A 17705-nucleotide genomic window follows, 5' to 3' on the forward strand; every position below is an offset into this window, starting at 1 on the left:
TTCGTTACAAATTTAACTGTCGTCAAAAAATAGTAGGGGAAAAAGTGGGGAATATTGCTGAAGATTTCTCTAATGGGATTCTGGATTTCTGATTTTTTTTCTAGATGTGATGCTCAGTGAATTTCGTTTGACATCGGAAGCTTTGAGCATCACAACGAAATTCATTGTGCTGCTTAATTGATACTCATCACGGTGAGTATCAATTTCAAATGATTATCTGAAATCTTGCAACTCTGAGTCTTAGTTAAGAGAGTTCAGTTTTTTTTTTTTTGTGTTTCGAAAAAACACCAGATTTTGACAAATAATCTCGACGATACCCGATAAGATTATTAAAATTTTAGTTTAACGTTCGTTCTTCGATCAAACAAGAGTTGATTTGTCATGTCGATGATTCAAACCGATGCAAAGTAACGCTGTAAAGTAAAGTTCCATATCATTGATACGAAATTTTCCTCATAACCAGGGATTGCTTAATGAGGAACAATCGGAAATTTCAGAATTCATACTGAACAGAAAATTCAGCCTTTACTCCAATCATGAGTGCTCAATATTTCAACGTCATTGGCATAAGATGTGAACGCCAGTGGCGATGATTCGATTTGAGACCGCTGAAATTAACCTCCCAAAAATCATAATTCATCTAGAAATGAAGCAAAATCTTCGCGCCATTAATCCATAGCCTGAAAAATTATGCTGCATCTAAAAATTCACCTACCTACATCGGATCCAGCAAAAGAACGCGGAAAAGTTTCCAACTCAACATCGGCGTCGGTCGTAGTTGCGTGAGCGTTTGAGAAAATTGAAATTTATGATCGAGATACTGCTAGGATAGGCACCTACCTACTAACGCCTAACTTCTGGGTTTTCTTTCCCATCCGTCGCCTCGAGCTGAATTCGGTTGTTTTGTCTACTTGATCCTTATCATCTTTTCCTAGGGGCAAACGAACTGAAAACAGTCTCATTAGTATGTATACTGGCATCATGAATGTTTATGCACAAAATGTTACAAAATGAGGTTAAAGTTTTGGCAAAGATAACATTTTTGTTGCAGAAATTGCTTTGAATACAAAGTAGCATGCGAGTTTTACCCCTTCAAAAGTTGTTATCCGTGGAAAAGTTTGCAAAAAAAACTGAAATTTATGTACTTACTTTATTGATCACAAATAAAAAAAATCTTCTTGAAAATATAAAATTTTTATTCAGTCCATGGGTTTTATTATTATGAATGATATTGCTTCGTAGGAATCATCAATAAACAGTGGCGCGTAAAAGCTCTTCCAGGTATGATTGATTTATTGGTCAGCAGAAGTCAGAATATTATAGGTACGTTCTTCGAGGGAATGGAAGTTCAAGACTCAAGAGGCGATAATGGCGAAAAAGGCGAGCGTTGCAAAAATAGCGAAAGCACTCCAGAAAGTCATAATTTAATTTTCGCCTGGCTTCTTTCATCGTCTTGAGGTTTCTCGATGGGATGAATGACTGCGTGGACGAAGTTCTATTCTAGCGGAAAATGCGGATTTAATGATATCTGATGCAATAAGGGAAATCAATCGGTAGTGCTTGGAAGTTAAAATTTCGAGTATTAAAAACTAAACTTTTTCTTAAGGGGGGGGGTAGGGTCTAACGGGTATAAAAAAAACTCCATTTTCACGATTTTTTTCTAGAGCTATCGTTCAAACAAATGTTTTCAAATTTTTTGCATTATACAAAGCATTGTTAAAAGAACATTTAGTAATTTTTTCGTAGAAAAATATTGAAAAATGAGCCGGTGACGGAGCACTTTCGAGGATGCCTTTTAGAAAACAGGATTTGCGGTGGACACTGTATCTCAGCACAGAATCATCTGAAGTCAAAAAATCAGAGCAAAATATTTTTAATAGATGTTTTTCTGGACCCCAACGTTTTTATTTAACTTAAAAATATTTTTATGAAATTTTTGTGGCAGTTTGAAGTAAAAACTACGATTTTTCACTTAAAAATCCGCCATTTTTCACCTGTAAAATCTCCCCAAAGTAAAAAAATCAAAAAAGAAAAACGTTGGGGTCTGGTATTTTATATGTAGAAAGTATGCTCCAAATTTGAAAAGAATCGGATAAGTAGTTTTCAAATGACGATGTCCACGGACTTTAAAAATGTGCTTTCGAGAAAAACGCGTTTGAAATTTCTGCTCTTGCTTTCTTGCAGTATTAGATAGGAGGAGATAAAGGCCTATAACTTCTTCAGTTTTGCTTCAATCGACTTGAAAATTTGACACAACATTCTTGAAATGTTTTACAATAAGAAAATAAAAAATAAAAAAATCTATTTTTTTTAAGTGTTAGACCCTACCCCCCCCCCCCCCCTTAATGATTAAGGTTTCGTAAACTTTTTTTCCCGATTTAGCCAGTAACTGCCATAGAAGTCAATCCTTTTTCCATAAATGATTAATTATATCATTGATAATCTTTTGACTTTAAATTTACAGTTTAAGTTGTTCAACTTTTTTCACAATCAAAGTATTACATTGATTTTAGAAAGTAAAATGAAATCAATTTAATTGTCATTTTTCATCTTAATTTCTTATATAGAAAAAGGATAGCCACTAGTTTGTCTTCGATTTAAGATCTACAAACAGCAACTTCAGTGCTTTTGACCACATGATAGCATGGCAAATATTTGAATGTGCCAATTGTGTCAATCAAAAGCTAAATACACCGCATTGTTGCTCCACCATCTCCTTCCACCAACCAGAAGCAAAGTTATTCCAGTTGTCAACAGGATGCTAAGCCTCCCCTTCAATTAGGAACAGACCGAATGATTTGTTTCATCAAACCAAACCTCTATTACGACGACGAACAGGTTGTGATCAGTTTCAATCAGCATCACACCACCACCCACGCCATAAATTTTGGTTTGGCACCTTGCACCACAGCACAAAAGCCAACCACACAGCAAATATTTGCGGAATGATTTGGGTAACGAGGGGTTGAGGGGTTGATTCAGCCATTCAAATCAAGTGCCTTGAATTGAGTCCTTCAACTGAAGAGAGATACATATAAATTGTTGGTACCTACCAAAAAAGGATCCTTTATCGTGACAAATCCAATAACATCAAATTCGATTCTGGACAGTTCCGATGAAATTGTTTTTGGAACCCCGTTAGTATTTATGGATACCTTATTGAATTGGGGTTTCCTCTCAATTGGCTGACTGACCCTTGATGGGTGATTTGATCCGTTTCTGGAACATACTGAAGTTAAAATAGGACCATTGAATGAGTTCAATCAATAAAATTTATTCATTACACAAATTTCAGACAGCACTTTTTGGGCGTATGTTTAAAAAATTATACTTACTTACTTAATGATCCCGCGCCGATCCTCCGGTGCATAGGGCCGTGGTAAAAGACCTCCACTGTTGACGATCCGGAGCCAGCGTCTTCACCTGGTCCCAGTCAAGATTCTCGTCGACAGTTCGGATTTCAGCGGCTAGGCTTCGCCGCCACGAGTTTCTGGGCCTGCCTCTTCTTCGATGACCTTCTGGATTCCAGTCAAGCGCCTCTCTGCAAATCTCGTTTTCATCTTTTCGCAGCGTGTGCCCAATCCATCTCCACTTACGTTCTCGAATCTCGATTTCTAGCGCCCTTTGATGACACCGGCGATGTAGTTCCTCATTCGAGATCCAGTTGCCAGGCCACCAAGCGCGGATGATGTTCCGCAGGCAGCGGTTTACAAATACTTGCAGTTTTCGCGTCGTCACCGCATATGTGCACCAAGTTTCGCACCCGTACAGCAATACGGATTTGACGTTTGAGTTGAAGATTCGGATTTTCGTTCGTAGAGAGATCTGGCGTGACCGCCAGATGTTTCGGAGACTCGCAAACGCAAATCGGGCCTTTCTGATCCGGGTTTCGATGTCTTTCCTGGTACCACCATCAGGCGTTATCTGGCTACCAAGATACTGGAAGCACTCCACTTTCTCAACTTGTTGCCCAGCTACCATGAAACTGGAGGGATTTCCTGTGTTGATCTCCATCGACTTGGTCTTTTCGACATTGACTTTGAGACCTGCTGCCTTGGAGCTCTCGGTGAGGTCGTCGAGTTTGCTCTGCATGTCCGGTTGTGTTTGGGCGAGCAAAACAATATCGTCAGCCAGGTCAAGGTCGTTCAGTTGCTCCATTGTTAAAGGATTCCACGGCAATCCTCGGTTCGGTGCACAGTCGATCGATCCAGTCAGAATCTCATCCATTACGATGAGGAAAAGTAGCGGTGATAAGATACATCCTTGTCTCACTCCAGCAGTTACCGGGATTGGTTCGGACAAGACACCATCGTGCAAGACCTTGCACGAAAATGCCTCGTATTGTGCTTCGATGAGATGGACTAGTGTCTCTGGGACCCCTCGTCGCCTTAGAGCCGCCCAGATGTTTTCATGATTAAGTCGGTCGAATGCTTTTTCGAAATCAACGAACACCAGCAGAAGAGAGTCCTGGAATTCGTTGATTTGTTCCAGTATGATTCGTAGCGTTGTGATGTGGTCCACACATGATCGTCCGGATCGGAATCCAGCTTGTTGCCGTCGGAGTGTAGCGTCTATTTTCTCCTGGATCCTGTTCAGGATCACTTTGCAGAGTACTTTGAGGGTTGTACAGATCAACGTTATACCTCGCCAGTTACCGCACTCTGTCAGGTCTCCTTTCTTCGGGACCTTAACGAGGACACCCTGCATCCAGTCGGCCGGGAATGTTGCAGTATCCCAGATGTCAGCGAAAAGACGGTGCAACATTTGTGCTGACAGGGCAGGGTCGGCTTTCAGCATTTCAGCAGGGATGCAATCGATCCCAGGCGCTTTGTTGGATTTCATGTTTTTGATTGCCGCTTCTATTTCAGCCAGCGAGGGCGCTTCCGAGTTGACGCCATTTATGCGACTTACTGTTGGCGCTTCAAGCTGCGGGTTCTGTTGGCCATCGCTATTCGTGACTCGGAAGAGTTGTTCGAAGTGCTCAGTCCATCGTTTGAGCTGATCTGTTCGATCGGTCAATAACTGACCTGCTCGGTCTTTTAGCGGCATTCTTGCATTAGTCCTTGCACCACTGAGGCGGCGAGAAATGTCATAAAGTAATCGGATATCTCCATTGGCGGCGGCTCTTTCCCCCTCTTCGGCTAGGGAGTTTGTCCAGGCTCTCTTGTCTCGTCTACAAGCTCGTTTAACTGCCTTTTCCAGCTCCGCATATCGTAAGCGGGCGGCTGCTTTGGCTGACCCGGTACATGCCTGCTCAATTCCGACTTTCGCCTTTCTCCGATCATCGACCATCCTCCAAGTTTCATCCGACATCCATTCACTTCTTCTTCCACAAACTTTACCGAGAGTACCATGGCTCGTCGTGATAAAGGCATTCTTGATTCCACACCACTGTTCTTCGACTGTTCCGTCTGTCGGCAGCTCCGAGGCTCGGGATTCTAGCTGTTCAACGTATGCCCTTTTCACCTCTGGATTCTCCAACCGGTGGACGTCGTATCGACACCCGACTTTCTCCTCGCGCCGTTGGACACGCGCAACTCTCAGTCGTATCTCGCCAAGGACGAGGTGATGGTCAGATGCAATGTCTGCGCTTCGTTTGTTGCGGACATCAAGAAGGCTCCTTCTCCATTTTCGGCTGATGCAGATGTGGTCAATTTGATTTTCTGTTCGGCCATCTCGGGATACCCAAGTGACCTTATGTGCTGGTCGATGGGGGAAGAGCGATCCACCGATCACCATGTTGTTATTGCCACAAAACTCTACAAACAGCTCTCCGTTTTCGCTCATCTGTCCTAGGCCATGGCGCCCCATGATGCGCTCAAGGTCTTGATTGTCGGAGCCAATCTTTGCGTTGAAGTCGCACAAATGGATTTGAATGTCACCCTTCGGAATTCTCTCTACCACGCTGTTCAGTTGACTGTAAAACTGCTCTTTCTCCTGCAAATCGGCAACGTCAGTTGGCGCATAACACTGGACCATTGTAAGGTTTCTAACCCGTGTTCTAAATCTGGCTACGATTATTCTTTCGTTTATCGGTTCCCATCTTATGAGGGCCGCATGGGCCTGCGGGCTTAACAGGAAACCAACTCCTCGTTCCCGAGTAGCATGTTCTCCTCGTATGCCAGAGTAAAGCAGGACTTGCCCGGATTGTGTCTTGTGTTCTCCAGTATTAGGCCAACGGACTTCGCTCAGTCCCAGAATTTCAAGCTTGAGGCGGCTAGCCTCTCTAGCAAGTTGTTCCAGTTTGCCTTGTTGGGCAAGGGTTAAAACATTCCAAGTTCCAATTCGTGTCCGTGTTTTCATGCTAAAAGTCGTCGCCAAAGTTCCAGATCGGTCATTTCTTTCGGATTCCGTAACAAGTTATGAATCGGGAGCAGTAGGTTGTTAGCCTAAAGTCCCTATCCCGCGATGGGGCTGCCATCTTGGACTTAGCTGGCGGGAGCCGCATTTCATAAATTCAGCCGCTTGTTGCAAGACAGACGCTGTTTGAGCCGCCCCTGACCTGGAGAACAGACGCTCGGTTGTTGTTGCACGCCGCCCCTGACCTGGGGAACAGACGCGTGCGGCCACCTTCTCAGTCTGCATGCGACCAAAGCATCCACCGGGGTTGGGTACCCGATCTCCGCTTAGGTTACTCGCACCCCAGCCGGCACCGCGGGGAGGTAGAGATAGGAGTTGTGAATAAGAGGTGATATGACCACTATGGGGTCTCGTGTTGCACATTATCCACCGTTTACCAGCCAAAAACGGTTATGTTCAAATAAATTGGATTCCTAAACATCCGGTATTCATGATATGGGGTTTAGTAGATCTTAAATTTATCGGTTTTGAGCCAAATAAATAATTCCAAAATGATGAATTTTGAATATTAAACAAAACATATTTTGATAAATGTTATTTCTCATCCTTTCAAGGATTCCAAATATGATCCAATGTTCTTGTTCATGAGGTAAAATATTATTTCTCAATTTTAAGAAAATTAAGAACATAGCTATACATATTTATTAGTTTATTTCACAATATTATTAAAAAAATTACTTCATAAAATTTTGATTTGAAATTCCTTCGTAGTCTCATGTTTGAATCCGTCGCAAACTGATAAGTCACAATTTGCACTTATTCTTCGTACCTCAGTGAAAATGAGTTTTGAAGACCTGAGTTGTTGGAACGATTTATTGAGAGTTAAAATTATGTGTTCAAATTTCGAAAATTCTAATTCAGAGAGAAACGTACATCAACTCCTCGGAAACTAAAAAGAGATTTCTAATAAACAAAAATTTATCATCCTCAATGATGATTTTAAAGTATCCTAAATAAGGGTTCTAACTGCTTAGTAAGAAATCTTACATCAAAAACTTCATTAAGTGTCTTTTTTGAAAAGTTAACGGAATCAAAATATTGATTAGCAAATTGAAGTTAAAAATTTTTGTCAATTTTGTCAAATTTGTTAAATTTGTCAAATTTGTCAAATTTGTCAAATTTGTCAAATTTGTCAAATTTGTCAAATTTGTCAAATTTGTCAAATTTGTCAAATTTGTCAAATTTGTCAAATTTGTCAAATTTGTCAATTTTGTCAAATTTGTCAATTTTGTCAATTTTGTCAATTTTGTCAATTTTGTCAATTTTGTCAATTTTGTCAATTTTGTCAATTTTGTCAATTTTGTCAATTTTGTCAATTTTGTCAATTTTGTCAATTTTGTCAATTTTGTCAATTTTGTCAATTTTGTCAATTTTGTCAATTTTGTCAATTTTGTCAATTTTGTCAATTTTGTCAATTTTGTCAATTTTGTACATTTTGTCAATTTTGTCAATTTTGTCAACTTTGTCAATTTTGTCAATTTTGTCAATTTTGTCAATTTTGTCAATTTTGTCAATTTTGTCAATTTTGTCAATTTTGTCAATTTTGTCAATTTTGTCAATTTTGTCAATTTTGTCAATTTTGTCAATTTTGTCAATTTTGTCAATTTTGTCAATTTTGTCAATTTTGTCAATTTTGTCAATTTTGTCAATTTTGTCAATTTTGTCAATTTTGTCAATTTTGTCAATTTTGTCAATTTTGTCAATTTTGTCAATTTTGTCAATTTTGTCAATTTTGTCAATTTTGTCAATTTTGTCAATTTTGTCAATTTTGTCAATTTTGTCAATTTTGTCAATTTTGTCAATTTTGTCAATTTTGTCAATTTTGTCAATTTTGTCAATTTTGTCAATTTTGTCAATTTTGTCAATTTTGTCAATTTTGTCAATTTTGTCAATTTTGTCAATTTTGTCAATTTTGTCAATTTTGTCAATTTTGTCAATTTTGTCAATTTTGTCAATTTTGTCAATTTTGTCAATTTTGTCAATTTTGTCAATTTTGTCAATTTTGTCAATTTTGTCAATTTTGTCAATTTTGTCAATTTTGTCAATTTTGTCAATTTTGTCAATTTTGTCAATTTTGTCAATTTCGTCAATTTTGTCAATTTTGTCAATTTTGTCAATTTTGTCAATTTTGTCAATTTTGTCAATTTTGTCAATTTTGTCAATTTTGTCAATTTTGTCAATTTTGTCAATTTTGTCAATTTTGTCAATTTTGTCAATTTTGTCAATTTTGTCAATTTTGTCAATTTTGTCAATTTTGTCAATTTTGTCAATTTTGTCAATTTTGTCAATTTTGTCAATTTTGTCAATTTTGTCAATTTTGTGAATTTTGTGAATTTTGTGAATTTTGTCAATTTTGTCAATTTTGTCATTTTTGTCAATTTTGTCAATTTTGTCAATTTTGTCAATTTTGCCCCCCCGTTAATCCGGCCTTGAGTTCGAGTGGATTGAGTAGCGTTTGTTTGGTCTGTTTAAATCAGGCGGCGGCAACGCTATTCAAACCGTATGGAGCACATCTCTCAGATTTCCCCTCAGATTTCCCCTTTTTTGAAAGATTTAAGCTTTTTTCCTCAGATTTAAGCTTTCGTCTCCTATGCTCTCAAGGCAAAAAAAAGGTTAAATCTGAGGAAAAAAAGCATAAAAACGAGTTTCACGACCACTTAGGGGCCGTTCACATACCACGTGGACAACTTAGGGGGGGGGGGGGGTATGGAAATGTCCACGCTTGTCCACGGAGAGGGGGGTAGGGGTTTGGGTCATGTCCACGTGGACAAACTTACTTTCAAAATATTTTCTAAAGGTGAATAAATATTAAGATGTTTAAATCAAAATCTTAAAATGGCATACCTTTCCAGTTTAAGTTTAAACAATAAGTAGCTACTTGAAAGCAAGTGATAAATATGATAATAAAGAAATTTAAAATTTTTTTTTTTTATGTATGTATGTATGTTGGTAATCCACCATGGGTGCACGGATTCACCGCAGTTTGACCAAAGTATGATTCCATATGCATTATTTAAATATCCCAACCAATCTTTAATGCAACGTACACCATACCCGACACCATGGCTTCGTATTATCTGTTATGGAGTGAATGTATTTCGTGTCTATGTAAGTATATTTTGGGGGAATGATTCAATCACCTACTCAACCAGTTAAAATGTATTACATTTTCTATGTTATACATTTACTCAGGTATTCCGGCATCCGTGTATATTGAAAATTTTATTTTTTTTTATATCAGGAAATTCTTATTCGGTTTTGAAAATCAGCCATTTCTATAACAAAAAGGCAAAAAGTGGTGTTTTCTAACTGTTAAATTATAGGTATTTAAAATAAATTTTTTTCAAATGTGTCCACGTGGACATCCGGGGGTAGGGGTTAGCCAAATGTCCACGCTTGTCCACGGAGGGGGAGGAGGGGGTCAAAAATCTCATTTTTCTGTCCACGTGGTATCTGAACGGCCCCTTATTTAAAAGATGTTGGTCACACGATAAATAGACAAAACGTGTAACGTTGCCGCCGCCTGGTTTAAATAGGGTTTTTGCACAGTGCGTTAGTGTAAGTAAACCGTTGGGCAAACAAAAGTTACAGCTTCATGGGAAATTAATACGATTCGAATGAAAAAAGCTAGTTCTTGAATTAATTTATGAAAACTATTGAACATTTTTCAGTATACAGCACATTTTTGGAAAGCCAGAACATTTGTTTATTTGTTTCCAAATTTATTTTCTGATTTCGAGTTAGGTTCTTTGAAAAAAAGAAGATTCTCTACGGGATACGATCATTTCTTAAGGAAGTTGAAGAAATAATGCTGAATTTCGTTATAATCTCCGCAACGAAAATACTTAGCTTCATCTTCCGGAATCCAAACTCTAAAAAGCGACCCGAATACTTAAACAAAAGATCTGGGGAATCGATCAATGTAACTTTCAAACATTAAGCCTAGTCCACACTCGGCAACTTGAACTGCGATTTCGGTTGCTGAGACTTGTTTATGTTTACATCTTGGTTGCTTTCACGAACGTTATTCTCTCCTGTCGTTCGTGCTTCGGCGAAAAAGCTTCCTGAACATGAACGGAATGTGAGAAGATGAGATGGTGTGCGTGCATCGTCCGCGTCCCGACCCCCGTGTCGTTTTCCCTTCTCAGAGCAATCCGTGCTTGAGAATCTAGCGTTGGCCTGTGGGTGAAGGATGGGACTTACAATCGATATCAAAATATACGATGTTAGAGTCAAGTTCCTATGATTGACACATGAAACCACGGGGAAAATCCTTGAAAAAAATGTAACTACGGGGTTGAACCGCTTGAAGCAATCCGTTTTACAAAGATATTAGGCTTCATTAGCAATTTTTTTTAAGTTTCGTGGTTGCTCTATTCTACCGAAATATAAAAAAACCTTTATTTACATCACTCTAAGATTAAAAGCAACCAAAGCAAGAGTCCCATAAAACAGGTACGAAAAAGTTTGCTCAACCCCACCAAACCAGACAACCAGGAAGAAAGCACCTCAATGCACTTTTTGTAACCCCTTGGCAACTTGACAGTTCCGTCTAGTTTCGTGTGCCAGATCACAGATGTCGCCCGAGTACCGCTTGTTTACATATTTTCTGAGGCATGTATAAGAATACACTAAAAATTGGTGCGAATCAGGGAAATTCATAACTTTCGAATAAGTAAAATAAAAAATTAAACCAAAATATTCAAACACATTATTTCATGTAACGGATAAAATGTTAGCTATAATGTGATTGAGTTTGTGGTTCTGGAATACTCATATGCACAGCATTTTATGAGACTCACTTGAAGATTGTTTAAGAAAAGTTAAATTTCCTCTACTTTTTGTACGAATGCACCCAATCCTTTCGGTGGAAGGGATTCCTGTTCCGAAAACTCCCGGATATCAGTAAATTATTTTTATCAGTCCAAGAGTGTTCAACCTAAAGAAGGACAAACGAACAAATTTCCTATTGGTTTGCTTAGAATGATCTTTCAAAAAACAACCCCCCTTTCTACAAACTATGCTAAACATTTTCAATTCGAAACGATTTTTTAATCATTAAATTATTTCAATTAAAACATATATCATAAGAATGAGTACTTCCGATGTGTTAAGTATGAAGATTCTCGATTTGACAGAACAAGAGAACCACAAAAAACAGGCACACGCTATTTGTAAATATGGGAACTGTCAAATTGTCAGGGGGTTGAAATTGTGTGACTTAGTAAGTCCCTCTAGAGTATTTTCGGACACTTTTGTGTCCTTTTTGTGACTTGAATGTCTTACAACGTACATACAGGGTGGCAATAAAGTTACCGTACTTTTCAAAAATGCTTCAAATTTATGAACCATCTTAATAAATTAATCAAATCGTAAAACCGGAATAACAAGCAACATTCTATGAAACCTTGGCAACAACATCGAACTAAAAAAAATCAAGATTAGATCGAAATTCTCTCACTCGAGCTCTTATCATTCCTTCAGTTAGTTGCAAATGCCTCCGACGATGCTCGCTAGCACTTTTTCCGTAAATATCGTTCTAGACCCTATCACCTGAAATTGGTTCTCGTCGGGTGCGGTCGTGATTTCCCGGTGCTACGCAGTGTAAGGTGTTCTTAAAGTTTACTCTTTCGTCGCGGGCTTGTCTAACTTGAAATGGTGCTAAATTTGGTTTTGAAATTGTGCTGTGATTTTGTCATCTCATTTCAAAATAAAGTGTGTATTGACAACTCAAAAAAAAAGAATTTTTGAGGAAATTCTCCGAAAATGTGCTTGTTAGAATTCGTGCGGTTTTCGGCTAGCGGTTTAGAGAAAAAAAGGTTTTGGCCAGAGAGAATCAGGGTGAAATATTACAAGTTGCAACATTTTTAAGAGTAAATTGGTGTGGCTGCTTTGAAATAGTTGCCTTAATCGTTATGATTAAACTAATGCAAAATTTCAAAAGAAGAGTTCAACAGAAAAAGCCTACAGCAGCATGGGATGTAATGGTGTGGGAAAATTTAATTCTCTGCTTTCGTGTGGTTACCATAACGACGACTGTGGCTTGCTGCGATCAAATAAATTTGTCGCTTCTCGTTTCGTGTGATCATTGAAATCTTCTTTGATGGAATCGGGGAGTGATTTTAAAAGTGAAAAGTTGCAAAGCTGATCCGAAATAAAAATTTTGATCAAGCAGCCTACGCTACGGGGTATTTAAGTGCAGAAAGTGGTGGCTGAAGAAAAATGGAAAGAATGAAGCAATCCACTTGAATCGAAGTTTACTTCCGTAGTGAAAAATTACTTCAAGTGAGGGCAGGAAAAGAAGTGGGTGGAAGAGAGCAGTTAGTCATAAAATCTGAGAAATTGAGTAGGAATCATTTGAGAGGAATGTTAGAAAATAAAAAGAAAAGAGAGCCTGCTTGGATCTCGACAGAAAGGAGTAGCGTTTGGGCGAAGAGAAAAAAAAATTTGCATGAAGTGGGAAGTGGAAAAAACGAAAATTTGTAAACGATGAAAATAGGCAGAGTATGCCATATTAAAAGCGTAGTGGTATAGGTCAGATCACTCATTTTTGGCTGGAAGAAAATATTGTTAGGTTGGAAGCAGTGATGCCACATTTAAATCGGTATTTTTGAACCCAAAAAAATCTTTTTTCGGTATGGAAATCCGAAAAATCGGTATGAAAATCGGTATTTTATGGCGATTAAAAAAAATCGATAGTGATTCTGAAGTCTGTTATTTAAAACTTTTTCTAATAAATGCCTAATAGTATTTTGGAATTTTGTGTATCGCCGTGATTTAATGTGATTTAATTCATCGACGTTTTTTGGCGGATTTTTGAATCAAAAACGTTTTTACCAGTTGTCCAGACGTTTTGAGCTACTATGGCTAGCGCTCCTCTTTAGTGGACACTCAAATTATATTTTAAACAATGAATTTTTACCTAAATATACAATATTTAAAATCTTACAAACAAAAATCCGCCAAAAAAAGTCGATGAATTAAATCATATTATAGTATTTTGTGTGCTTGTTTTTTTTTGTTGTTATAGATTTTTATTTGATTTTAAGAGTTCTTAGAAGATTTATACTGTTTTTTCTTCTCTATTATAATTTTTAGAAAATTTTTACAAACTTTAGATTTTCATAATTACTGCATTGATGCCAAAAACGTGTATGAGTGCATAAAAGCAAATTTCCAGAGAAAACGCTTTAAAGCTGTTGTGTTTGGCAATTTTCCATACGTATTTAAATAATTTGTATTTTTCATCCGAACATAAGGTATGAAAATAAACTACTAAAAATCTGAAGAAATCACGAAATATAGTTTGAAACATGAAAAATCGTAACGTATTATTAACTCATGGATCATTTGCTCCTATACTCTTTTGGATCTGTGGGCCCTAATTTTGAAAAAATCGCATATTGAAAAGTTTTTGTGGAATTCTCTATTAAAAAAAAACAAGAAGCCTCTTTGTAATATTTTCAATCATTAAATTTCTTCATGTTATCGATTTACACATGATTCCTTGTAGATATCATCCTTATAGAGTGTTCTCTACAATTTTTTTGTGTTTTCAAAATTCTGAAAACTCATACATACTCAACCTCACTAGAGTAATTTCCGCTGGTTATCTTGGCGCAATTATAAATATCATAGAATATTTTATAGAAAACGACAGTTTTCCAACATTCTCAATTTAAAAATTACCTCCAAATTCCAACGGATAGTTAAAACTTGATTTGTGTCGTAGATTTATCTTTAAACTTTCGACTATCAAAAACAAAATACTTCTTTCCTCTAAAATTTGATAGTTTCAATTGAAATATTGAATAACGTGCACTTATCATAAAAGCTTCAATGTTTCTTACTGAGCTAACGCCAAATAATATAATTAGGTCGTCTTCAATTGAACAGAAACCCTATATTTTCGGTAGTCTCGCTTACACTGAAATATATTTTACATTTTGTATCAAATTCCCAAAAATCGGTATGAAATCGGTATGTTTTGCAAAAAATCGGTATTCGATATATACCGATTCTTGGATAAAAATTTGCTCAAAAATCGGTATGAATACCGAAAAATCGGTAGGTGTGGCATCTATGGTTGGAAGGTAAGGTAGATAGTGTTGCGTAACAAGGTAAGATGCCAAGTGTATTTAAAGATTAAATCAAATGCATATATTTTCGAATGATCAACCATCTGCAAACTAGCCAGGTATATACACGGATGCCGGAATACTTGTAGTAAATTTATAAAACATGATAATTTTATAAATTTTTGACTGGTTTTGGAGGTGTTTGAAACATTCGTCCAAAATAAACACAAACACTCATACGAAGTACATACGTCCACAACAGATGAAACGAAGCCATGGTGCCGGTTATGGAAAATACTGCATCAGAGATGCTCTGAATAGTTAATCATAAGAATGCAGAGGGTTCATACTTTGGTAAAACTGCGGTGAATCCGTGCACCCATGGTGGATTATCAACATACATACATACATACATGTCGTTCTAGACCCTATCACTGCCATTTTAAGGTCATCTCCGGCACTATCTACATCGTAAGCTGAGAGTTTTTCAAACAACATAGATTACAAAGAATATTTCGTTAAGCTCCGACACTACTAAAGCTGTGAATCCAAAGTGCTCCGTGATGCACGCCAATACGTCATGGAGGATCCAATACTGAGTGGTTAGCAGTACTGGTATCTTGAAGTTACACTCAAAAAATATCACAGGGGTCGCAGCTATTTTGATGTCATTTTTTCAAATTTTGGCTCCTCTTTGCTTTCGATTCAATCATCAAAGTCTGCTCGGGATATCCTTTTCTTATTATAAAGATTCTTAGAGAGACTTTTCAAGATCTGTATTGGATATCTGTGAAATAAACGATGGAAAACCGAATACCAGGTACAATTACCGTTTTAAACCTTTGAAATCAAAATTCAAAAATAAGAGAAAAAGAGCGGGGATATTTAACAGCGTTTCGTAATTATCATATTGAGGTACGTCCCAGCGTTACGGTTTGTGACATACGGAGGGAGAAATATACAGAAGTGCGTTTTCGGCGTTCACGTAATTTATGGATGCCACTCAAAGAGTCAACTAAGCAGTATATGTTATTGATTTTGAAAAACCATAAACTTGAAACCCTTCCTTAATCGTTGATCGAAAGTGACAAACAATGGAAAAAAAATTGTGATCGTTATACTGAAGCCGTAACAATATGAGCTTGAACCTTGAGCTAGCTATCAACTACGGTTCTTCTACAGCCCTTCCTGGCCAATGGCATAATATACTGAGGTTGTAACAATATCTAAAATTGATTTAGTTTCAAATCTTCATTTAATTTTCATTTTTAATTTTAAAATTACTACGAAAACATTCCTCGTACTGCCCGAGCAATAAACATTTTGTGTCATTTATTTTATGCTTCAAGAAAAAACAGAATAAAGCAAAAGACAAAAGCAAAAGTTAGTTTGACCCAGTTTGAAAAGTTGGACATGCCATGATGCTTTCCAGGTGTGTAGTAAAACTAACACTCGAACACTACCTTCGCGCTACTTTCCCATCTAATTACAAGAGTCTTGCATGCTTGACCATTTCGCGGCTCATTTTTCACTACCGTTTCCTTCTTTCGCAACACTACCGGTCGGCGGCAATCCTTTTGAAATGTTCCATTAGCCATCGTTCATCTCCACATCGTAGCTTCCAGGAACGCGCAAACTAACTAACCATTCGCTTCAACCTTACAGGAAACGAAAATGCAGCGCCCCGGTGGTAAAAGGTTCGATATCTGAGAACCAAACGACGACCCCGCACAGTGATAATCGTAACAAATTTGACTCTATTCTGCCGACTAAATCACTAGAGTCCATCTCTCTCTCGGGGACAAAAAAACCCACGCCTACTGATGGCTTCACTCGTGGTCGTGTGTGTCCAGCTAATGTTGGCCTGCTGTTGCTGTTGGGGTGGCACTTCTGTGGCCATTCCCCTGGGTCAACCCGCCTTAGTTGGAACACATCTGCAGGCCCTTTTCTCAGCATCGCCGGTCCAGAAATCTTCGGCTTCGGCCACTTCAAAGCGTCACCAACAGCAGCAGCCCATACTTATCGAACCGGATAATGGGTTTGCCTTCCGCCGCCCTCAGCCCCACTTCCTGCCCTCGATGGACTTTAACTCCGGCATCGAAATGGCCAGCAGCAACAGTAACGGCGGCGGCAGCGGAGGTGCATCTCATTTCCGGTCTCTCCACGATGCCGATACCCATCTGTTGAACCACCACCGGCATCAACCGTATCGTCACGGGAGCCCACTGACCATGCTGGAACCACCGGAAATGAATGGGAACCTTGGTAAGTAGCTTGCTACATGGCCAGTTAAATGAGCTCGAATTTATCCCTTTTACCGTCAAATTCCCTCGGTGATTGCAGCTAGATTCTTGGGTTTCTGATCTATTAAGAATGCTTTTAAGTTTGCACGAAAAGGTTTAAGTCCCCAAGCGAATAAAGTGTTTGAAAGATGTTCTCAATATTCAATTAGACAAAAGGGTTAAAAATGTTACATTTTGACACAGCAAAACTTTGAAAAACTTTCAAACAACTTAGAAAATCTTTTCCTCCGAATGAATTAGGTTTCTATCGTGATGAAAATGGACTGCGTCCGATATCGGAACGCAAATTTTCACAAACATAAAATTTAAATGTAGAGAAATGAATCCAACTGTGTAAGCTGAAATTTCAGGGACTAGCTAAGATGAAAATTGATGTTTACTACAGGAGACAAGGAGAATGTGAATACATGGGCCCCGGAGAGGCCCTAGATGTGGGTTTAAGTCCTACCGGGAAACAAGGCGAATTTTTATGCATGTTTTTCAACATCAATTTTCATCTTAGCTAGTCCCTGAAATTTCAACTTACACAGTTGGATATATTTCTCTACAAAAAAGTTTCGCTGACTGAATGTTTGTGTCAAGACCCATCTCTGGGTCGCAGTTAAAAAAAAACTTAAAATTTTTTGAATAACAATGAAAAACCCAGTTGTAGTGAATTTTATCTAGCTTTTTCTTTTATGAATTATTTTCCAAACTCTTATTAGCTCAAACATCCGTTCGAGACAAAAGTCGTTACCAGAATCCCATTGAATTGAAAATTCCTTACACTCTCGGGGCTATGAGCCAGAGAGATTTGTTTCTCTCTTTCTTTCAAATACTCAAAAGTATCTATGTATCGTGACTCAGAATAGCTATGTTCAAATGCTCAATCATTTCATTTTTAAAATAGGTTTGTTCTATTATTTTCATACCATTATTCTCTACATTGCCCTTCTCCTGTACTCTTATTCTGGTAACGACTTTT

At 37.9% G+C, this 17705-nt stretch overlaps 1 protein-coding gene across 1 annotated transcript in view; it reads left to right on the forward strand.

Annotated features, from left to right (window-relative positions):
• The window catches only part of LOC129747514 (uncharacterized), a 103343-nt gene that overhangs the window by 68614 nt on the left and 17024 nt on the right, over nucleotides 1–17705 (forward strand). Inside the window, exon 2 of the mRNA XM_055741771.1 lies at nucleotides 16104–16703. Coding sequence (XP_055597746.1) covers nucleotides 16262–16703 — 442 coding nt within the window. The 5' untranslated portion in view covers nucleotides 16104–16261. The remainder of the gene's footprint in view (nucleotides 1–16103; nucleotides 16704–17705) is intronic.

Source organism: Uranotaenia lowii, chromosome 2 (assembly GCF_029784155.1).
Source record: "Uranotaenia lowii strain MFRU-FL chromosome 2, ASM2978415v1, whole genome shotgun sequence".
Classification (NCBI taxonomy): Eukaryota; Metazoa; Arthropoda; class Insecta; order Diptera; family Culicidae; genus Uranotaenia; species Uranotaenia lowii.